Raw genomic sequence first — 25388 nt, 5'->3', positions numbered from 1 at the left:
GAAGCTATCAAAGCTCTTCTGTGAAAAGTGAATCAGCTAATCAGGCTAGCCCAACGTCTCAGAAAAACTAATTAGATCACTAACTTGCTGGGAAAATTTCTTCCACTCAGGAACAGCACATTGCTGTTGAGAGAGAAGCAGTCACTAGTTTACAAGCAAAAGAACTGCTGTATCTTGCAACCCTATAAAATGTTTCTACCAAGAGGTCTAATTCTTTAATTTGAGAGTATGCTCACAGAACCCACACCATGTCCCACCAACAAGGGTGCACCATTCTGATCTTCCCTGGCCCTTTTCTCAGAAAGCACTCAGAACACTCAAATATTTACCTGACAGTGTAGCAAAACTTTTATTTTTCTTCACCTTTTCTCAGGAGTATTTATTTTAAGGGAATTAACTACTTGCTACAGAAAAGTAGTCTTTGTATTCCTGAAGACTACTGCTGTCATGACACACACAAAACCATGTAGGTGTATGTGCTACTTGCTGTCTGTCATCTGTAAGATATTTTTTCCCATCCTTCCATGAGACCTCTGCTTTATAGAATTCTGTTATCTTAAATGTGTTTACTCTGGATCAACAGAGGTCAAAAGACACCACCAAAAACAGGATAAAAAGAGGCTCTGAATTTTTAAAGAAATTCTGAACCAACTATGAAGCCTTAATATTTTAGAGGTAAGGTCATTTTGAGGAAGGCCCAATGCATCTGAAATATACAGGGATATTTGGTCTTTTACTACAAAGAAGTGGCTTGGGAGAAAATGAATGTTTATGGTACTAGCGGGAGATAGAAAGTTTCCTTTTTTTACGGCTTAATGACCAGCGTAAGTCATTAAGTCCGAAGAAACCCTGAAACCTCCGTGACTTGTAGTTCTTAAAAAATAATTTTGTTACCATAATATGATAGAATCTACCGGAATTCATCTAATTTTTGTTTGTTTACAACATGCCGCAGCTGGTTAGTTCTTTCTTATTTTACAGGGAAATCTTTCAAGTATGACAGTAGTTAACAAAGCTGAAATTAAAGAAGGTGCTTGTTCTGCTTTGATATTATGCCAATTTTCTTCCTATAAAGTCTAAGGGATATTTACAGTCTTTAGCTTACTGTGAATCGTCATGGCCCCATTCCAGCCAAAGAGAATATCAAGGCTAAAAATACAGCTCCACAGATGCCTGGTGTATCTAGACAGCTCTGGGAGGCAGCACGTTTCTGTGAACAGGGCAGAGTCCGTAACTGGGTTCTGCTTGCAGCTCTTCCATGAATTATCATCAGACATCAAGAAAGCTGTTTCACCTTTCTGTCTTCCAACTTCCTATGTAAGAAATTATGTAAATATAATTGTTCTTCTTTGTAGAACGCTTTGATATCTACAGATAAAATGTCATAAATAAGGAGCAAACATTTTTCTGAATGGTGACTAAAGACTCACTGCTCTTGACTCCACCTGAATTGCAGGAGAAACTCCCAACCGCATTTGTAAGTGTTTTCTCTTATAAATACAGATAGACTTTCTATCCCTCTGGACATATGACTTTTTTTACCTGTCCAGTGAATCACCTTTTTATAAAAATGTAGCATATTTAAATAATTTCACAGAAAAAGTCCACTGCAGGAGTTCTAAAGGTGAAATACATACTGTTAAGCAAGGTAGCTCAGAGTAATTCACTTGATGCTTTAATGACCAGCTAAATAAAACCAGCTACAAATGGCTTGAGGAGATACTCAACTCTATTCCATCTGCTTTCCATTATACAAACAGTATAACCAGCCTTCTCTTCTCTATGGACTTGCCCTATTCCTACACATAGGAATACGGGGCCCCAAGGAATTACTTGATTGAGTCCTGTTCCCTGCAGTCAGTTCTGAATCTTTAGTTAGTGATTAAACTGCAGATGAATTACAGTGTATATGGCATATGGGTATGGAAAGGCTCATTAATTCTGGCAGTAATCACTCTTGTTTGGCTCTGCAGTATGGAACTGCTTGTGCTGTTCTAGAAGAATAATCTCTTTATTGCCATGAATATTAAAACAGCTGTCTGTTAATAAAATGATTGTCTATACTGTATCTGTAAGAAAAAAATGAATTCAAGAAGAGCTGTTGGAAAAATCTTCAGTATGCCTTTGGCATGTGCTAGATGAAATTTCTTGTCATTTAAGACATGGTACAGTTGTTTAACAGAAATGTAAGAGTCTTTCTATAAACACTGTTCCTATTATAATATCACTTCTGCTGAAATGTTTAAAAATGCAACAGTGGTACAAACAAAAAATATTGTAAGCAATTCTCAGTATGCCTTTGTCTTTTTTTAAATAGTTGTTAAAACCAGATGGTCTTTTTAGATATTAATACCTAAACAACCAGACAGCTTTAATCCATGCCTTATAATTCTTATTAGAAAACCAGTGTAGTAAGACTACTGAACTATCCAAAAAACTCCAAAAGAAGTTACAATATACAACAAGATCTGCCTTGGGCTTTGGCTGAGGTTCACCAGTCTATGCCCAACCTTACAAACTGGCCTGGCACGGCATATTCCAACAGACCTCACTGGACAGGCTTCCTTCTCCTTCAAGCTTTCCATAATACTCACATGAGAAGTCTCCCACATGACAGGTTCAGCTGGGGAGGGGCATGTGGGTGCAATTCAAGTGAACTGCCAAACTTCTGTGATTTGCTCCTTAAGTCATGGTAAATTGACTGGCTTTCTTAAACTTGGGTTGCGTGAGCAAAAAAAAAAAAAAAAAAACAAAAAAAAAAAAAACAAAACAAAAAACCAAAAAACCAAAAAAACTTAGCTTTCTTTGAGAAAACTGGTATTTTTCAGGCTCGTTGTGCAGAAATGCGCCAGCATGAATCACAAAGACTCCAAACACAGCACATAAACAAAGAACACAATTTTTTAAAGATCTGTATTTTTAAGCTAATCTTGTGTGGTTGGGGATTGAGATTATTTACTGAAGTATTTTTATGCTGACGGTTAGCAACACAGTTCAGGCCTACTGAACACTATTAAAGTGTTTAAACAACCTGGACTGTTATGAAAAAAACACGGTGAGGGAACAAATACACTTCTAAGTTAGGCTAAATGAGGAGGTGGCAACCTTTGGCGTATGAGCAGAAGGAGAAAGCTGAGAGCGTTTGGGATCAGCAACCCTTTAATTTTACTCAGCTGCAGCCAGAACAGCGTGCTACAATCTTAATTGCATGCCGTCCCCAGTCTACAGCTCTGTTTTTTTTCTTGTGTCAGTTCAAAAGCTTCATCATACCTGCATTATACATAGGCAAACTGAAATATGGAGTTGATCTGTGCATGTTAGCAAGTAGCGCAGCCTAGTAGGAGCGGTTCGGTAAAGCGAAAAGGTGCTGAGGACCTAACATTCACGCTACGCACGTTCGTGGGGGCTTATCTTGGACTAGCTGCAAACCGTGGTTTACAGCTATCTTCCCATTTAACTCCCTCAGGAAGATACGCATTTCGCATTGCTGTGCAAGGTGAACCGCAGCATAGTAAGCGGGGCTGCTCTGCATGAAAAACACGCTCCCTGCGCGAGTTGAAGACTGGTGCGGATGCAGGCATTACCCTCGCACGGAGCCGAGCACAGGCCACGGACGGCATCCACCACCCCCTCTTCTAACAGTTTAACAGGTGAGCACCTGCTGCCAGCTGAGACTCGATTCCTTCTGCTGCAAATGGAGAGAGAGACGTCCCCAAGGAATCTTCTTCCAACTGTTAGCAGATATTAGAGTGGGAAGACGGCGCTTTGGAGGTGCTGCCGTTTAGTGTGGAGAGCGCCCAGAAAGCCAGCTTAGGCAAGATGCCCACCTGGACAGTTAAAGCAGCTGAGAGGAATCCCATCCCGTGACTATAAGAATACCAGTAGCTTTTGCGATCGCTAGTGAATTTCTGCTACAGATAGCTACGATTTTAGAATTAACATACTTTTATTAACTGTATTTCCCTTATTTCCAAATATTTGCATTTTGTAAAAGGCATTCTATAAAGAATTCTTCCTATAATTGGACTTAGCCCCTCCTTTTTTGTATATATGTGGTGTATGAAAGGCCTTTTTTTGTTGCTGCTTTGCCATTTAGGGAATCCTAAGATTGTGCTGTGATGTTGTAACTGTTCCAGTGTATCAACAGTCTGAATGGAATCAGTGTTCAGATTAGGCTGAGGGACTACCTCTTCATATAAAACATACGGAAAATACAACTTTTCAGAGGTGAATCTAAGCTAGTTAGTAACCTTGAGCCTCCAAATCATGCTGCTTGTGGTAAAAATTTGGATTCTTCAAATGGTTACAATTTTCTTTTTTTCCCCTTTTTTTCTCCTAGAGTTAAATATTATCAGTTTTCACTGACAGCTGCCAAACTGTTACTTTGCATTTCTCATCTCCATCTCTCTTTGCAGAACGTATTTCACATTTAGTACCACAGTTTCACTCTGAAGGGGATGGAATTTGCAACTCTTCTCTATCAGCTACTTCAACCTATCGGTCTACAGTATCATCCTGTAACCTTGCATAGCAGAAAGTAAGCTGTTTTGGATGCACAATACTTATACTTAGAATTGCAGTATAACCTACTTTAGGTTAATGGTTTCTCTACAAATAGTTACTAATTTTCACCGGAGAAATCTGTTTTACAAAGTCTTTATGACCATTAATTTTTCCCTCTACTCTTCTGGTACGTTCAGGATTCAAAGGTCGCCTGTAAACTTATTGCAGAGAGACATTAATTTCTTCTGGTTTGTTTTTTCAGACTTTAAATCTTCAACATCATAGTGTAACAAGTGTTTGCTCTACCTGCCAATAACACAGGTTTTGCTATTTTGACTCACTGCTGTGCAGCAGCAGGACTATGGCACATGGAGATGAATCCGCAGAAATGGCTGCTTAGCTTTGTTAGCTAGATAGACAAAAGCTTAGATACATCCATATGTTTTCAAAGTGACTTAATTAGTGTTTAACATTTATTTCTCTTACATAGCACATGAATTCTTGATCTAACAGCCCGTATTAGCTCTAGTAATTTTGTGCTTTGTGAAGGAAAAAAAAAAAGGGAACACCAAACCTCCCCCGCCCCATGCCAAATTATTAGTTCAGTCATTTTGGGGTTTATTTTGAAATGCTAACTGTTAGGGGAGCAAATAGAGAAGATCATGTAAGACAAATATTTTCTAACCAGTGCAGAAATCCAGGGCCAGATACAAACTGCATGCATCAGTTTATAGCAACACAGAATCACACCTAGCATTTTTGGCTAGGACTCTTGACTGTTTTTAAATGGATTTGCATGCTCCATATATTGCCTTTCCTCTCCACTTCAGCTTTCCATGGGCAGCACGCTATAAAGCACACCCACTCCACAATGAGCGGTCCTCCTACTTTAGGCCCACCAGCAGCATCCTATGCCTGATCAACAAGAAGAATCACACAAATGAGCAGTCTTCAAGCTTTTGATTTACTCCTCAGTTTTTGTTGCTGTGATCGTAGTGCATGTCTGTGAGCCCCAGGACGTTCCAAGTGGCAAAGTTCTGTCAGCAAACGTGTCCTGCTGAGCCACAGTTGTGTTGTACACAACATCTCAGACCAGATGTGTTTTTGTAAGGCCAGTTAGGTCCCATATGGGGAATTTAGACTCAGAAAAAACTAGAATACCCTGTGAACCACAAGCCTAGCTTTTCAGTCAGCTATAACCCCAATGTCTTCCCTTTTAGACATTTATGCACAATTGAAAAATCTTGGGGAGCAACCGGGTACTAAAGAGAAAAGAGTGAACTGTTTCAGATTTGTGTTTAGCAAAAATCAAGAATATGAGACATGAGACTTAATGGGAAAGGGAGTATCCCATCAGCATAGTTCAGTGGGATCTCACATGGCAAAAAGAATTGGAATATGAACATTGCTGCAGGGATTGAAAACTACCCTAACAATATTAGGACTTTATTTTAGGGCACACCAGAATTCCAACAAGGGCCTACAGGATCTCCAGAGTTGCTTAGCAGTTATGTTAGATAAGGAGCTAGACTACATACAGCATACCATCTTGGATAATGTCTTCCTCAGAGGGCAATATCATTGACAGTCCAAGTATGGATGAACTAGACTAAAATGGTGCAAGGAGCCTTTGCTTACTGGAGCTTGAATCTTGTGCAGAGCATCAAGCGCAGGAGAGGCTTCAGCGGGTGGTGTTGATGTGAGCCAGCCTAGGGCTGTGTGATAACATGCACCTCTGGCTCTCTTTCTCCTCTACACAGCCATGGAGGTGTCACACTGATACAGCCCTTCTGTATTCCCTAGATCCTGACGTGTCTGTGGACCCTCCCCAGGCTGAGTGCTCTGCCCCTGGGACAGAACTGAACCTCCAACACATCAAGCTCCCCACTGCAGGCGCTATTAGCTTGAGAATTTTAGCAAACACAAATAAGGAAAGAGAAGTGGTACAAAGATACATACAGAAGCTAAGTACATGATCAGAAAATATAATGAGCTTGAGGCTGGTTAAATGCAATCTAGCACCTTTGAGACAAAATTATGGAGTAACAGGTGGCAGGAAGCTATCTGGGAAGCAGCAATATACTTTCAATGAGCACTAATTAAGTGGACCTGAAAGCGAGTAAAAATTGGAAACAATATTCAAAAATGAGCCTGTGAACACAGTAAGGTGGCAGACTAGCAACTGAAAACTGTCAGTAGATTGGTCACTGCGGCTGTGACCATGTCTTGCTGCAGTCGTAGGCTTGCTGATAACAGAAATATGTCAACAGTTTGGCAAGATTTCAGAGAACAGGAGGGGGGAAGGTGTCCCCTTTGGGGCTCAGGACTCTCAAGCTCTCTCCATGTCAGTCTCACCACCTTTTGTAAATTCGGGACGTGAGGACCTTAAAAGGACTGGATCAAATTCTTGCTTAAGCTATTTCTAGATATAAAGGTGCAGGTTTGCAGCTGTCAACCAACCAAGTAAAACGGCAGCAAAACTTGGCTCAAACTCTTTTGCTAAAACTAAGTAATGAATTTGAAAGGTGAGGAAATCCTGGTCTTTGTATTTTTGGAAAACACTAAGGGTGATCCTAGTAAGTATGAGGAAAAGTAGTAAGAATTGGAATGACATAAGCGGAAAAAAGAAGTCAAGACAATTAGAAAACAAATCCTACTAAGATGTAGAATAAGAAGTCCCAGGAGCCCTGTTATTGAAGTAATTTAAAAATAGAAGAGAGAAAAAAAAGAACAATCCTATACTGACAGAGAGTAGGGAACTCTAAATCTTCATTTTTAATTTCTACATACAAATTCTGAGAATGAGTCCTCTGTTCAAAGAATTGTCACAACTATTCTACTGCTAGAATAGGATTTTTGCTTGACCACAAAGACATTAAAAACTTCAGGATTTGTTCTTATAACTCTCAGCATAGCTTCAAATACACTTTCCTGGGTTTCATTTTTTCCCCTTTTGTAGGAAAAAAAGGAAAAGGAAAGCCTCCCTTACTGCTCACTTTCTTCCATCTCTCTCCTTCCAACTGTGTATAGTATCTGGGTATTTAAAGTAGGTATTTAATTGGAATGTTTGTCTGCATAGTGTTAATAATTAAATCCATGAGCTCTGGCAGTCATATGAACTCAGCAGTTTTTTATTTTTGTTTTTTTTCTATAAAAAATTATATAATCATTTATAGTCTGAACTTCATCTGTCATTTAAATCTGTGTGCAATACTTCTTACCAAGAGTTGCTTCCATTCATAGGTTTGCCTACCTGTAAGGACATTTGTCTTTTTATTTGTAGGAAGACTTACCTCAAATATGCTGAAATATAATTTCAAGTGAATAGACCATGTCAACATATGCACCATGACTTCATTAACAAAACCTCACCCTGCTTCACACAACAAGTCTGAGGAATAAAATCAGTGCAAGTAGCTCTGTTAAACACCTTACTTATTTGAGCGCTATCTGTTACTATGAGTTTGACACAGATCTGAAGCTTATCCCACATACGTTTATAGGAAAACTTATCTCATTAACTAGCTCCCAGCATGGTAGCAATGGCTCATTCATCCCCTCGAAGCAACTCCCACAAAACATGTGAACTCTTAAAGTGAAATGAAACAGCTCATGAAGAGAAGATGGTATATAAATTACCATTCACAAAGGCTTTAATGCAGTGGCTTTGAGCACTGATTTCCTATGTCAGTATTCAAGATCATACATTTAAAAAACTGTTAAACAGATAAACCTGCTCAAGAAGACTAAAAATGTCTAAAATTATTATACCACAAAATAATAATGTTTTATGCAGAATTGTATTTAGTTTAGACTATGTGGAATAGGAAATTCAGATCTGAAGTGTTTCATAATGTTTTCTGAAGACTTATGTTAAAACACTTCTTATGAATTGTTTAAGCAACATGTAAGTTCTCAAAATGTTTTTTCAACAGCTTCTCACAGAATATAGCAACACTCTCATTTCTTTTTCCTCTCCCATCTACCCTTTATTATCTCCTACGTAATAAACAATTTATAATGGACAATTTTTAGTTTTAACGTTCAAAGTTTGGCATCAGAAAAAAATTTCTGTAAGTGGATGAACTCAAGAATGTCATCTTGCAGAATGAGTCTGTATCCAGCAGCCATGAGCTAGGACACACACAAACAGTAACATCAAACGATGCTTTTGTCATGTGATCTCTTCCACTGCAAATACAAATATAGAACATGACCATAAAAAGTAACAGAACATGCTCTCTGCTAAGTAATTTATTGCAGTTGATGCCAGATTGGTATGCCAGCTGGAATTACCTTCTCTTCGCCTACTATTTTCACATACACAGATAATAAAGACTGTGCACAAAAGATTCTGAAATGAAAAAATATCAGCGCTATTCACAGAAAGCAAAACTGAGCAAAAGCAACTTAACTGTTTGAAGGGTGTTTGCTAGCAATTCATAGGAGGACTTAAAGAGCTAAGTGAATACTTGAGCATTCAACATTTTCTTAAAATTAGAAGGAAAAAATACTGCTTTTTGTACAATAGATATTTCTCTTTTCTCTCTTTGCTGACCACAACAAAATCTGTAGATTGTTATAAATATAGGAGCTTTCTTTTCCTTTGAATTCTTTGTTCATTGGTTTTTAGGCTGCAAGAGCTGAGCTAATTTATTTTTCCAGGGCATTTTCTCCTCCCTCTTTTTTTTTAAAGGCACCGTGTATGACATCCCAACATGCCAGGAACTCAGTAAATCCCCTCAGTCTCCACACCGCTGTCTCTGAATGTCTGCAAAGCTGGTATGCCATAAGCGCAACTCGCTGGCTCATTCACAGCTTTACATTATAAAGCAAACAGTCTAGACAGCTGAATGACAGAATTACTGTCTTTTCTCTTGCATTTATAGATATGCTGTCATCTTCATTTGCTTTTCTCTACTCTGTGCATTCTGATACACTAATGATCAGCTTTCCTGTTTGGATTCCACACTGACTCTGTGGCTCTAGGCTATAACTACAACCAGAGCCCAGATGACATCACATCGATACCGTTCTGGAGCAGGAGGACTCCTGCTTCCTTCCTTCTCCTGGGTTATGTCATGCTAACCAGCTTTTTTCAAAATTGTTGACCAATATGGCTTTACTAATAGGATTTTCCCCCCATTGACATGGAGATATAAAAAGCCTGGTGCTTGGAACACTCAGTCTCTGCAGTGGAAAATACTATTCAAGCTGCACAGCACATGCAGCTTTCAACCAGTTTCAGGTCTGAATGAGTATCTATGCAAAAAACTGTGTGTAAAAAAGAGAAAAAGAATTAACAACAATACAGCTTTTTGGATGCCTATCCAAAACATGTACCTAAAACTACATTAAAAAAAATCATAACTGGGCTGGTCTTGTCTTCACTGAGCAAGGAACCTTACTTCATCCTACTTAATATTTTTGACATTTTAACTTTGGAATGATATGTACGCACATATCATGTGGCATTTCCTCTGTGCTAAAAGACAGTTAAATGATAAATGTATACCTTCACGCCTTGAACAAGTTGCAAAAATATGTGCAAGCTTGATAACATGAAGCAAAGACATACAGATATACATGGCCAAGTCTGGTTGGTTTTTTTATGTCGAGGTTTGTAATATTTGTTGCTTTTCTTAATGCTTGTATTACTTCCCAGTTAGATTCCTTGAGAATCTGTTTACTTCTGTTCTTTTTGTTTCCTTGCTTTTATTTTTTATTAAAGTTTCTAATTCTTACAGTTGAAAAATTCTTCAAAGTATGACTACATTTTTCTACTGACTCTGAATATATAAAATAACAAGTACCTAAATCTTTTTATTTTATTTTAGGCCAAACTTATGATTTTCCCAGCTTTGACTTGAGCTCAGAAAGCTGTAAGGGAAAAAGCTGGGAGAAGCCATTTCAATTCTCACTTGAAAAGCAGAGAAATTCATGGTGATACCATACCATCACAAGAGGCCAACAAGTGAGCCATGGTTTTTACTTTTACCAGAGCTGGGACTCTCATGCAAACATCACATGACATTATGGGCCATTGGAAACTTAATAGGGAAGAATACTTTACCTCTGAGCATGAAGAGTTTTGTGGGTCACTGGGTGAAATTGTATTCACAGCTAATATAAATGACTGCTTGAGGCCTGTACCAACGGGAATTTTCCCCATTCTCTGTGAGTCGTGACCCAATTTTACTCTCTGAGAGAAGGGACAGCTGGAAAAACAACCGATTCCTTCTTGCATGGTACTCTGTACTCTGCATAAGCATTGCTTGGAGTATCTGTGCTTTGTTTTTCTTGAATACTCTTGCCATTAAAAAGTACTGATTAGAAAAACTTAATTTGTGCCTCTAAGATCAATGGTGACAGCTAAGCTTCAATAATTCATACTAATTGTAGGGAAATCTCTTTGGGAATATGGAGTTTAATGAACTACTTGGCAGGGCACTATGAGAACAAGTTAGAGTTGAAGGCCATGGAGGGACTGTACAAGGAAGACTTCATTCTCTGCATACTCCAGGAAGGAAGATTCAAGGACAGTCCTACAGAAAGGCTGGATGACTGTTGTTCCCAGGAATGACACAGTGATACCAGCCAAAACCTTGTGCCCTACAGAAACTACAAATGAGATGTCATAAGAGCTCCATGGCCGCCCTGGACTTTCTAGTTGTGAGGAGGAGATTAAAAGTTACCACTAAAATAAGGAAATAAACCAACTTGATATGAAATGTTTCCTTTTCTTGACAAAATGATGTGCCTCCCTTCCAAAATTAGTCTAACCTGAATCTCACCTTGGAGAACATTCAGTCTAAGGGGTAAAAATCATTTTTTTCTCTCAATAGCATTATCTCCTGACTTCAAAGTCTGTAATAGAGCATTCATTTGGGGCCAGTAAGAAGCCATTCTAGTCCATGGCTCTTCCAGGTTGCAAAGGTTCATTGATCCCATTTCTAGGTCTAAAGTGGGAGATTTCCTTTGGTTTCTTCAAAGACCTTACATGTTTTTATATGGAAAAGGTTCTTTTTATCTCTGAGGCATGGCTTTACAATCATTCCAGTACCACACTCACAGCAGTAAAAGCAAAACTCTAAGTTCTCTGTATAAATAAAGAACAAATAAAAGAAAATGCAAGGATTGATATTTAAACATACATGAACACAGGCTTTTTAATATAGTCCTTTTGAAACTCTGTATCGATTTTCTTACCTCTTGAGGCTCTTGACACTGAGATGCTAACACCAGGAAAGATCTTTGTGCTTGGAAAGCAGCACGGACCATCTCTGCCTGTAAGAAAAGGAAGAATACAAATTAAACCTTACCTGTAACTCACAATAGCTCTTTCTGGCAGCTCAAAGTCAAATGTGACAGCTCAAATCCTTTTGCTGCTTTTCATCTAAATCACAGCAACACTGACTGGCAAAAATATATTACTGTACTAGTTTAGCTGTAAGGTTTTTTTGCAAATCTATCTTCCGCAGATTGGAAATAAAATGAGTTGATTTGCATGCACTCAAATCTCATTTAGATGATTAATCAGAGGAGGACTCAATTCTCAATTTTAACCCTTCAGAGAATGTCTAGGCATTTTAATGGCAACGTTTATATTCTGAATGCACAATAACAATGTGTTACTCCCAAGACACCTGCGACCTCCAAACTTTCTGCTGAACTGTAGCTTAAAGTCTGTAAAGATGTTTAGGAAGAGTTGAGCTTGGCACATTTTTGAGGGACTCTTCACTCCTTCTATATGCAGATCTTAAGATCAATGGCAGTGACAGATGGCAGCTGATGATTTTTGGGCAATCTCCCCTCACAGGACCGGAGAATTTGAATTAAATCTCCATTTGACAAAATGTTTACATGATAACAATGTGAATTAGAGCTAAATCTCTACACTCCCTAGTATTCCAGTTCCTGTTTTTTTTTCTTTTCCCTTTTTTTCTTTTGAACACTGTACATCTTCTGTACCTTATGAATGATGTACATTGATTAGTCACCTATACCTATATACCACCTCTAATCAGTACATCACCTATACTTCATTCAGGTAGATGACTAGTGACTAGGAAAAAGTATTATTGGTATAAAAAAGAACTATTCATAAATAGTGTATATTGCTAAATAAAAACCAAACCTAATGAAATGCTGTTAAGTTAATCTGATGTGAATGGGTACATTTATAGACACTTTGTGAAAGGGTGGGGAAGCTAATGCTGTTTTTCCTTGGGGTTTCTTCAATCTAAAAAGAAAACAAGGAAATTTTATATACAAGCCTATGTGGATGCAACTTAAAATACATAAAAGTCAGGAAATTCAAAGTTATAGCAGAGTAAAACAGCCAGATTCTGTTTATTCATCTTAAAACGTGATGGCATGAATAAAACATAATTTGTTAGGATGAAAATCACTGCAAGGAAGGATGGTAAAAGAGGCCCAACTTGGCCAGTAATTGGGGAGAAGGGGATGTTATTGCCTGACAGGCTGAGATTTGGAAGAGGGTAATAATCCCTATAAATGGATGAAGAAATAAATAAGCGAAAATTATATGAGTATAGGAGACTTAAATTTTCCAGACATAGACATAAATACCATCAATAATGGCAAGGTTCAGATATTCTTGGACATTTCAGAAGACTGACTTTTTGGTACAGAAAGTTATAAATCAACAAACTATAGTGCTATTTTAGGCTTAGATTTTGTGAGTGAGGAGGATCTTGCAAAAGAGCTGACCAAAAAAATAATATTCTAGGAGGAAGTGATCACAAACTGATTCAATTATCCTTAAAATGCAAGATGGACAAAAATAGGTTTATAGCTAAAGCTTGGTATTTTAGAAAGGCAAGCGTTTAGAAAATAGGAAAATCAGTGAGTGAAGGTGACTAGACTGAGGAACTTAAAAGATCTGAGTGCAGGAGAAGGATAGATTTACACTAAGAATGGAAATACTCTACGCATGCTGTGCAGAATGGAGAACTTGTAGGAAAAGGTTTGTATGTCTCTGGATGAATAAATAACTAAAGGAAGATATTAAGAATAAGCACAGAACCTACAAAGGATGGGAAAAGGCTTTGATTATCAAGGATTGTCAAGCAGAACTATCTTTTAGGGACTATATAATATAGAAACAAAGGAACAATGGAAACCTGTACCTTAAGCAGAAAAATAAAATAAAGCCATAGGTTTATTTAGCTAATGGGACCAAAAAAAGTGATCAAGGAAAGAACTGAGGCCATTGCAGTGGCCTCAAGGCTAATTTGGGCATGGCTACACTACTCTTGAAATACAACTTACCAGTTACTGAATAACTACTTTGCCTCCATTTTTCAAGGAAGCTGATGTACATGAGGATAATGACAGGGTAACTAAGGAAAATGATAATACAGCAATGGGAATTACATCATTCAAGTGGGAAGTCAAATATATATAGCTTAGCATGACAAAATTGTGTGGTTTTTATCATCTTCATCCTAGAGTACTGAAAATAGTAACAGATGAAAGCACAAGTAGAAAATATTTATAATAAATATAATTTGAAGATAGTACCAGATGACATAAGCGTGCAATGACATGCTGGACAAATATGTTCAAAAAAAGGGAAAAGGAGCAACTCAAGTGATTTCATCCCTGTTAGTCTGATTTCAACATTCTGCACATTTAGAACAGACTCTAAATGAATGATTAAAAACACAGATGCAAATTAAAAATGGGTGAAATTACAGTGTGTTTTTATCAGTGGTAAAAGTCTGTTACTTTGAGGGATTGTTTCAAGGATAATACATGTAGCTAATATATATAGCTATTGCATAAAATGCTTATTGCAGGTCCTCATGGGAGATTCTTACTTCAAGTGGAAATGATACAAATTAATATAAAAACTCTTAATTGGATAAGAAGCTGAAAAAAGAGAGACAACAATAGGATATGTTGTGGAAGGTGTTATTTGGGAGGAGGGAAGTTGCTAGTTGTGTTACTCAGGGATCAGCCTTAATCAGCTATCAATATGCTTATTAGAGTTCTAAAGGACGAGTTAGCCATGACCTCATGAAATTTGTGGGCAACACAAAGTTAGAAGGTATTTATATTATCAAGAAGGACTGACTCAACACTTGAGAGGAATAAGAAAACGTTGATACAGATAACATGTCTGCAATAATATTTAGCAGCCCCCATGTAAAACAAGGCAAAGAATTGTGGCTGTTAGGTTGGAAGGGCTGGAGGAAGACTGGGACACTCAAGCCAAAGAGCCACTGGGCCACCGAGGTGGCTTTGTGAGAAGACCTTATGCAGGTCTAGAATGGATGTGGCAAAATATTTCTAGAAGAGCTACAGCAGCGTTAGTACCATTCGCATTAGTACTATTTGAGAGGACATTTTAAGACTTCTTCTCAAATACTGTCTGCAGCGCTAGCTGCGTTAAAAAAAGATGTCCTTAAATCAGAACTGATGGAGAGAAAGCCTATTTGCATGTTTAGAGCATTGCAGTATCTGTCTTACAAAGATAAATTTGAAGTTTCACTTGTTCTGCTTAGCAACATAGTGGCTGAGGAATATGATGATTCTTTCCCATATGGTAAACATCAAAGAGAAGCATAATATCAGCACACGATTACAGGTCTGTAAACTGGGTCATAAATAACCCTTATCTCAAATTTAGTGAGGTTTAGTAGAACCTCACTGTCTAAGCAGTGAGGTTTAGAAGTGATCTTCCAAATTGCTACGAAGAACCAATACTTTTTTAAGATAGAGCTTCATATGCTGATGGGAGAGAATATAAAACAAAAACAAAGTGCTCCTAGATACAGAAAATCAAGCTTGTTTTATGACAGAGCAGAACCAGCTGAAACCCTTTTAATGAATTATAACAATGAAGCAAAACTGCATGGGAATCACGAGTAAATTTACCACAGTGAAAAATAATTCAAACTTCCACACATCCATCTGCCGATAGAAATGGGCGTATTTTGGAGCAACAGCCATTTATCACCTAAAAATTTTGGGTAGTCCTTTTGGCATTCTGGGTATTACACGCGGGTACGGCAATCATCAGGCAGATGCTTCAGCTAAGGTAAATATTTTGAAGGAAGCAAGTTCCTCAAAGTGCTTCCTGCTCTGCTTTTACCAGTTTGCTGTACAGGCTGGAAGAGAAGGGCAGTGCCCATGGGCCTGAACGCCAAGACTGAGTAGCATCCCAGTCTCTGCCTCAGTTTCCCTGTCAGTAAACTGTGGGTTAAGGTGTATGAATCCCTCATCTCAGGTGTGCTAGACAGATTAGTCAGGTGAGTAACATGCTCTGAAGAGAATTCTGACATATTCAGTGTCAGCTCAATTACGTTCCTGTCAAAATCCATAACTGGCTGGAAGGACCCAGCCAGCGACCCAGCCGTGCCCACCACAGCAGCAGTTAGCAGGGACAGGCCTCTTTACAGTTAGCCCTGCACAAGTCAAAGGAGGAATCGCACCGCTCAGAGATCACCTTCCACAGGTTTAATCTGCTCCCTCGCCATACGACACTCGCTTTTGCTTTTTTGCAGAAGCCACTGCTCAAAAAATTGCCAGGAGGCTCTGTGAAAGTCACTTCACAGTGAAGACGCCTCTGACTCGCGTAACGTAGGGCGAGTACGGACTCCAGGCAACTCAGCACTTTTTCAGACCGAGTTGAACTTAGACGCACTGAACTTGATGCTTAAACAGCTCTAAGTTTGGTTTGGGGCTGCTCAGTTCGCCAGAGTAGCTACGATCTTCGGATCTGTCTCTTTCTCTGTTTAAAAGTTTTATTCAATCTAAGTTGCCCGTCACCCTGGTATCCAAGTACTAATAAATACAAGTATTATTTACGTGACAACAGTCTGGCCAAATACAAGAGGAAGATGGACACATGCATTCAGATCTCCAGTTACAAGTAAGTTCAATCTTAGGAAAAAATAATAAAACTAAATAAAAGAAGGAGAAACAAAAAAAGGGATTTCCTAATGAAACTTTGTCAAGAATATTACCCTACTGACCTGATAATATTAAATTTGATGAATAAAATTGTATTTAATAACATACTTCCTCAGAGTCATACCACTGAGAAGCATAATGTAAACATCTGAATCCACTGACTTCTATTGTTGGACAATAATATACTGCTGCATATATATACACACTCCTACATTAACTGTGAAAATTTGCAAATCTATCTAAAATTTGCAAATACATATCTGTTTACTTATAAAATATTCTTCACATCTTTATTCTGAAACAAAATGTTAAAGAAGAAGTGAGGGGAAAGGACTGGGAGTTAGTAGTCCAAAGTTCTAATCATAGTTTCTCCAGAAATAACTGTGGATCTTTTGGGTCTAGCAAAAGACACAAGGACTGATAGCAAATGAAAATAACAAATGGAACTCCACTGCTATGAGCAAATACCCTTTCTCTAAAGAGACTAGTACTGCCAGAGAAGAGAAAAAGTCTGTCTTTGGCTACTTTTTTGTGTTCAGGAGGCTCTTCAAAATGAAGTGGTGAGGTGGCTGGTGGCTTTAAGGGACAAGCAAGAAATGGGAAAAGAATGGAGTTCAGATTAATTACGGGATCACAGAAACTATCCAGACCAGCCGCAGAGACAGTATTTATGTTATACAGCTAATTGGCTGATGTAGATTTTTTTTTTAAATTGGTCCAAATGCTGAAGAGTCAGTGGCAGTTCTCCAAACAGTGTACTTTATACTGGAAAAGGAAAGGAAAGAAAAAACTGCTACTTTTCTCTCATAGGTTCATATGGAAAACGGGGTTGAAATTCTGATCAAAACTGAATTTTGCCACTGATTCTGATAGAGCTAGACTCTTCCCCAGATAATTTCTTTTCTATTTTCAGTCGGACACATTTGGCTACCACCAATCTGCCGTTCTCTGTTACTGGTTTTTTTTTTTTTTTTTTTTTAAGTGTTTTTCAGCTTCCATGGCTATGTCTATATTAGGGAAGTTTTGCTAAAATTTCTCAGCATTGCTACTGCCAGTCCAGTGCCAATCTAAGGTTGTAGCAGTGCTGGTCTCTCTAGCTGTTTGTATCTGCCAATGCATTAACCACTGTGTCATGTAACTGTGCACAATGCTAGCCAACATTACTTACTTGCTGCTTTTGAGTAGCATATGCATCTAGCTTCACTATCTTTACCTTTTAGTAATGCTACTTGTGAATTAAAACACTCAGAGCTCTTACAGCTCTTAGATCTGATGGAGCTCCAACCATACTGATCCTAAAGATCTTTCAATGTTAATGACCCAAGGCAGGTAGATAAAATTTGGGGGGGTAAATCCCTGTTCATCTATTTGCTATTTTATTCCACCCTATTAAAAACAAACAATATAGACGAACCGGAGACGAGGTGTATTTCTAGCCTAGTCAGTTCCTTTACATAAATTATGGAATTGTTGCCTTAGTGAAAAAATATACAGACTCTGCACCATAAAAATCCATAGTCTACTCAGGGTTACAGAATTTACTCTAAATTCCACTACCTTTGAGAGACATGAACTGCTCTTATTCATCTCCAGGGATTGCTAACTTTAAAACCTAATGAATATCATTTAAATGTCAAATTTGTTAAATAATTCCTTATTTACCTCAGTGGCAGGAACATATTTTGTATGTCTGTCATGTTTCAAACATGTAAATATTCAACTGCAGGGCCACTGAGGCTACTGGTTGCTGTTAAGCGAAGCAGTAGGAGACCATGTTCTCCCAAAACATCTCTAATAACTTCCACCCACCGGAGAGGAAGAGCAAGTCCAGACCAAAACCCTTAATTAGCTGTTGCTCTCCTAAAGCCTAAACTGCTTTTCTATCTTTCAGACTCCACAAATATCTTTAATAACAGCCAAAATCCAGAACGATTTTGACCTCTATTCCTGTCACCTTTTCAGGAAGTTCTGACAACAGATGTAGTGCATTGAGAGTTGAAGATTGCAGAAGATGCAGCATAGAAAAACAGAGAGAAATATGTGCAGAAATAAATAGTCCAGACATTACGGAAGATGGGATCTATTCACAAATTAAAGAGGTTTTTTGTTTTCAATACCTTTATTCTCTTAATGGTTTTGAAGATACTCAAGAATTCAAGACTGTCATTCACATTGCAGATGACTGTCTTCTGCAAGGGGCCAGTCACATGCTGGAGATTTCAAAGCCATCTCATTGCACAACATATGGTCATGGATCTACATTTAAAGAACTTCTCAGTAGAAGTGAAAGATGCTACAGCATATTACAACACCTGAGCTTCTAAATGCTGGTGCTAACGCATAGACTGGACATAACCCAAACTGATTCTCAGCTGTGCAGAATTTGTGCTCTGAAAGTCATGTTCTGATTTTGCAATATATAATTGTAAATTATTTGATAATTGTAAAAACAAGCAGCTGATAAAAACATCGTAAAAACTAACATAAAAACACCATAAGAAGAAATGTCTTCTCTACAGTAGAGAGAATACATCACTAAACTGATGGCACAAGGCCATCATTGTTGGTCTGAACTTCTATCAACAAAAGACTCTGTCACAGCAAATTTAAGAGTTTTAGAGTACGAGTAACAGCAAATAGTGATCAGGTTGTTTTTAACCTGCCTCCAGTTTGACCTTCCTAGGACCCTTGAAGAGAACTATAAAATATAAATATGAAACATAAAACAATGACAACTCAGAAAAGCATGCAAATTTACAAGCAGAATGAATTTAACAAGTGACATTAATGAATCACATATCAAAGGTTATACCATGACAAAGATATAATTTGTTTGGAATGAATTGGTGTGAGAGCACACAAAAAGGGGTAAATGGATGGATATCCCCCAACCTGCATACAGGTTTACAAAAGACAGAAAAGGTCTTCCTGAAAAAGCTCTACCTCTTCACCCTAACTAGCTTGAAAAAAACAAGCAGGTTTGTCAAAGAAAGCCAGGAAAGGAAAAACAACCCACTCTAGGATTTCACTAGAGAACAGAAACTACTGTACATTCAGGTTTTCTAATTCCTCACAGACTTCCAAATCTTCTATTTTCTAACATTACTTTTGTACTTCTGAAAGCATGCATTACTTCTTCAAACGAACAGCATGCACTGAACAGATGAAGTTTGAACTTTGGCTGTTATCAAGAACAACCATTTTTAAAATCTCGTTCCTTTTCTTCCATGGAAACCCGAGTGCAGAACTCTTCGGTAGCCCTGATTGTCTGTGTTGAGGATTTATTTGTGGAGAGATCTCACTTCCCCGAGGAAAGGCAAACCTACATTTCATACACGGAACAGAAACCGTAAACTAGCACATCTGCTCACAACCACAGAGGTCTCTGGGATGTGCAGGTCTCTTCATTTGTACAAAAGTTCTTTCGCCTGCACTGGCTGCAGGCATCCTGGTTATTTCTCTGATGGGCTGGTTTCGCCCCTGAGCCTGCTGCTAAGCAGTCCCACTCCTTCTCCAGCTATGGCCTCAGAAACCTCAGAAACCAATAAAGCTGCCAACCTCTGATGACAATATTTCAGAAAAGCTATGATTCAGAGGCTTTAGGATGTCATACATGTGTTCCTGATATAATTAAATGTAAGTTATAGGGACTTTAGATGCTTATCTCAAAAACGTTATAGCACTTATTGAGGTATCACTTCACAAATACTCTTTTAATAGTGTTCACAAGGCACCCACCCCACTGAGGAGTTAACTTTGACTTTCTCTGGCTGACAAATGTGAAATTCTCTGATATATAGACTGGAGAACTATCTATTTCTAAGAAATTGCTATGTCTTTAGGGTGAGATCTTAGATAAATAGACTGAACAGCTTATGTGCATGTCCTCTTACACCGTTCAGGACAATTTTTGACATTATAACCTATCTCATTCTGCAAGCAGTTCCACAGAGCTCCTTGAAACTACTTAAGACTAAAGGTGGCAGGATTTGTCTCCTTGTGACTTCACTTCCAGTTGTATTACTCTGGAAGAATCCCAGAGCAAAAGGTACTAGCATAGAAGGAAGTTCAAAGCTTCATGTTGACACAAATTTAAGGTTTCTTCCCACTTGAAGCATGCGTTGCTTTTCAGAGATGCTAAATACTAAAAGTCCACGTTGACTTCAAGAGTGGAGCTCAGCCTCTCTGACAGGCAAGTTACCTATATGCACTGTGATGCAACTGAAAAGCAAATCCGACCTAAGGTCATTCTCTAAATAGGCCATATATTAAAAAACAAAACAAACAAAAAAACCCAGCGGTTTTTGTTATAGCTCCAGGATTTGGAATAAAACATAAAATGAAACTTATGAAACAAACTAGCAAAAATTAATTAAACTGCTTTCAGGTCAGATTAACTGTGGAAATATATAGTTCAATTTATTAGTCAGGAGACTAACAAAATAGCAGTGACAATGACATGATATTAATCTATCCTAATGGATTCTTCAACATTTAGAAATCCGGTCATATTGATCATGCAATGCAAACTGGATGAAAAGAGGCAACACGCATTTATAGCCGCATTCTATCCTCATCACTCCTGACAGCACTCCCAGCTTATTTAAAACAACATTCAAACTGCACATTGGTTTCCCTTGTGGCTTAATTCTCATTATTCACTGAACTCCTTTTTACTAGAAACTGACTGAAGAGCCAGATTCTGAGCTCATTGTTTGCATTTCTGCTGACTACAATGAACAGCCTTCTCAGTTTCCAAGCCCAGCATTTCTATACACTCAAAACAGTTGCAGCCACCAACTAACAAAATAAAATCAGGTCAGTGATGGGGAGGCAGGATGAGTGAAAAGAGCATGCACGTGCTTTTTGAAAAGAATGAGCCTGAAAATTAATAAAGATCTGCTCATAGCCTGAAACAACAAGTGACATCAAGCAAGCATGAGAGATAAGCATCACAGCATGGCATCCAGAACAGAAAAAAAATTGTAAAAAAGACCATTCATGGATGTATATTTTTCAGCTTTAAATAAAGGGGCATAAATACTGTTATAGCTGCAACGTGAAAAATTGTAATTCTTCACAGAAGAAATAAAAACTATGCGCAGTGGTGTTGGTAAAGAGAATTGTCAGGTACAATAGCATCATCCTGATGAGGAAAGAAGGTAATGCTGTCTCTCTCTTCCTCTGTGTTAGCTTTCCTGATGGGTTGAGATGGTTTTATTTTTTGCCTGTGGTTCACTGGAAATTACTGTTGTAAGCACAGACTTCACTGTTCAGAGGATGAGCGCCTAAGATGACAGCCACCTTTGTCCTTCCAATCCTGGACTGCTTTGAATCAGAACAGCACACCTTAGAGAGAAATATAAAAGTCTGATTGATTAACTTACAAGGGTTTCTAAAGACTTCCCCGTGGACCTTGGATCTCTGCCAACTGGATGTCTGAAAATCTCCCAAACAAGCTTCTCCCCACTTTCCACCACGAAGTTTCCTATGCCAAGGCCTGCAACAGGCTTGTTCAGACACAGCCACAGTGTGTTTGTAGCAGTGAACGCAGCCAGTCCATACACCAAAGCTACCTCCAATTTTGCTAACTGATTTAGCTGTATAATTTTATCACTTCATGATTTTTGGTTAAGCTGAAGCAGTGGTTTTCAACCTGCGAGGCACTTATGCCTCTAGGTCTGTAGACCACCTCTATGGAATCGATGGAAAACCACCAAGAAAAACAAGCTTCCTGTCAGTAGACACAAATTTGCTCTTAAAGGGCTTCAGTGAAAGATTTTTAGAGGACACTAAATAGGAAAACAGTTAAAGCCTAATGACCTAGCGCATCTGATCTGTTCTGATTTAGAGACTTTAGATGGCTGAAAATTCATTGTATGTCTTGATAAAATGTTCCAATCATTAATTAAATTATTGGCAAAAGATGCACCTTAAATCTAGTCTGAACTTTAATCACTGAATATTATTCTGAATCCATGTTGTAGTTTAAAGAGCCCCTCGCTGTCAGATTTTTTTTTTTAGATGATCAGGTTATCTTTTAACATTTTCTTGGGCAAACATGATGGAGTTTGTTTGGTTTCTCACTACATATAAGGCTTCCCACTCTCAAATCATTCTGGTATCTTTTTCCTGAACTCTTTCCTGGCATCCTTTTGAGAACAGAAAATCCCACTGTATGGGTAACCAAATACAGACATAATCCCTGCTTTCAGAGGCCAACAGTTTTAGACCCTCATCTTAAAAATGGTTCCTGAACAACTCTACTACTTTGCAATCAACATATCTACATATGGAGTTAGCCAGGAACAAGTCCAATATGCGAACAAGCCCTGTGAAAACAGGTTATGAAGAGCTGTTGACAGATTAGGCTGTTTGTGTTTCTGATTTCTTACGTTTCTGACGGAGGGAATGCCATATGGAACGTTCTTGTTATATATTCCCTCCCCCCTCATATTTACAGGTACTTGTTTTTGGCACCAGCGATACACAACTAAATATCCAATATTCTTGATCACCATTTTACATATCTTTCAACAGAGTGTGTTAGACTTTTGTTTCTTTCTTGCCTTCTTAAATAGGAAAAGCAAGTGGTATCACTACAATGTCAATGTCAAGAAACAAGGGCCTGATCCTTCTTCCATTAACACTGATGAAAAACCCCTGTGCTCTCAGAGGATGCTGGTCTAGACTGGCAATACTGGCCAGTTTCTTCATGCTCAGGAGCCATTTTTATTCCCAACAAAGTATCTTATAATCAGACAAGTGTAAATCAGGTCTGTGTGGCACTACACCTGACCTAATAAATCCTGCTTGTTTTGAAAGCCAGCTCCAGCCCTTAAGCCACAAGTGAAGTCATCTCTGGAACAGAGCAATCACAAGTTTTAAAACTAAAAATGATCCTTTTTCGGCATTAGTTACTTGGCTACACTGTGCATATTCTATTTCCATCTTCCTTGACATATTGAAACTAACATTCTGCATTGCTTATCTTATGAAATATCTTATAATACAGATACAAGATGAGAAATATAGCTGAATTAGTACTACAAAATCAACTTCAGTATTGATAAATTTCCTTTTTTTTCCCCTCATTATTTGGTTTTTCACTTTGGTGGATCACAGTATGGTTTTATATGTTTAGTATGTTTTTTTCAGCTGTATACTACAAAAACGTTTGCCTTTAATCTTTTCTATACATTCTCTTCTTCCCTCTTGTATAGAAGGTACTTGGTTTGGTGTTTATTTCATCCAGCAGAAAATACTTATCACAGAGATGCAAAGGCAGCCTGACAGCCAGCTTCTCTTTGGGCACATTGACATCATCCTCCTCTCTGAGCTCTAATTCAACTTGCAATACAATGCCTAAAACCGCACAGCCTCTGGGCACAAAAGATCAACAAGAGAGTACACTTGTGCATTCTGCTGCCCTGTAAGCACATTGCCTTGTGAATGAGGAATCAGTCAAATAATGGGTTTGATAGCCTGTGTTTAAATAGGTAGTATAAAGTGCAAAAGTGTTTTGTGTGCACCACAGACAGGAGATCCTGTTAAAGTTCATGGATATGAAAGTCCATTGGCTAATTCCTCAACCTCTCTCCCAGTAAAAGGATATTTTATGTGTATTCATGTGTATTCAGCACTCATTCACACAATTTCATGTGTAATCACTACTCCTCAGAAGAAACAAGGAAGCTATAATGTTTCAGAGCTTGGCCAATGGGCCAAACTGGAGCTGCGCTGCATGCTGAGTGCATATATAGCTAGTAGAAGATAAACCCTGCCCTCAGGACTGAGGCGAACATAGCTTCCCCTGCTAACACCGATCACAGACCAGTGTATGTACACAGGGAACCCCTACCTGTTGGACTACTTGCTGTAAATTGCTGCTCCATGGTAACTTATTTGTATAGTCACACATGTAATGAGTTGTATCTTAATCCTCTTAAAAAAAGAAACAAGCTAACCAACTGCCTTTTTATTTCTGAATTTTCAGAACCCGCAGTGTGGTTGCTTGTCTGTCTGACTTCTGCATTTCCCCAGCTGGAAGATGATGGAAGAGAGTGGGAAAGAGGCCTTAGTGTTTCTGCAGTTTTCCTTTCAAAGATAAATAGCTTGGACGAGAGAAGAGAGAGTGTAACTGAAACCACCCTGACAATGTGTTCTTTGAACTTGCGGGGTTGGGAGGTTAAAGGATTTTTACAAATAAACAATAATAAAAAAGACAAGTATCAGTCTGTGTGTTTAACAGGAAGGCTGTAATTCTGCTCTGCTCTGTGCCATATAAAATACTATAATACGGAAATCTTACATTATCTGTCCTTCGCTTGTAGAACAAGTACATTCTCTTCTTATCATTAAGTCTCATCTGGCACATTATTCAAACTCAAGCCAAAGTACCCCATCACTTGAGATATCACAGAAACAAAAAAACAATGTGAAGAAGCTCATAATAAACACAAAAACTTGCTTCTTGGCCTTCTAATGTCCTGCTTGCTTTGCTCTGATGGGGCCAAGGGTCTATCAGATCTGCTTGACCAACTTCCTCACTGGGATGCAATCTGAAGGCAGACCAAGTCTTTCATGATTAGCTCTTCTTCATCCTCAGCACATGCTGTGAGTGGTGGATGTGGCTGGGCAAACAATGACGAGACTAGCGTCTCCATGATCTAGCAATCAGCCACTGCTATCGTATCTGCTGGGCATGAGCAGCCAGTGTAGCCAATTCACTTTAGATCCAAAGCCTATTTTGTATTGCTTTTAGACCCACTATACTGCTTTTATACTTTTTTAAAAATATATTCCTACATTTTATTTTGCTCTTGCATTCCCTCAATCTGACAGAAGAATGGTCTAGCATTGGCACACATAGTCCATCAGCTTGAGGGCTGTTCTAACCTGTAATAGTTGGTGACAGCCTCCAAGACACTGTTATGTCAGGC

General features: G+C 38.4%; 1 protein-coding gene across 2 annotated transcripts in view; it reads right to left on the bottom strand.

Annotated features, from left to right (window-relative positions):
- The window catches only part of CAP2 (cyclase associated actin cytoskeleton regulatory protein 2), a 68592-nt gene that overhangs the window by 26170 nt on the left and 17034 nt on the right, over nt 1-25388 (bottom strand). For both annotated transcript variants that reach the window (XM_062569945.1, XM_062569944.1), the window contains one exon: nt 11713-11790. In XM_062569945.1, coding sequence (XP_062425929.1) covers nt 11713-11790 — 78 coding nt within the window. The remainder of the gene's footprint in view (nt 1-11712; nt 11791-25388) is intronic.

The sequence above is a fragment of the Rhea pennata genome, chromosome 2 (assembly GCF_028389875.1).
Source record: "Rhea pennata isolate bPtePen1 chromosome 2, bPtePen1.pri, whole genome shotgun sequence".
In the NCBI taxonomy this organism is placed as follows: Eukaryota; Metazoa; Chordata; class Aves; order Rheiformes; family Rheidae; genus Rhea; species Rhea pennata.
The sequence above is the reverse complement of the archived record's forward strand: the minus strand, read 5'-3'. Positions and strand labels throughout refer to the sequence as shown.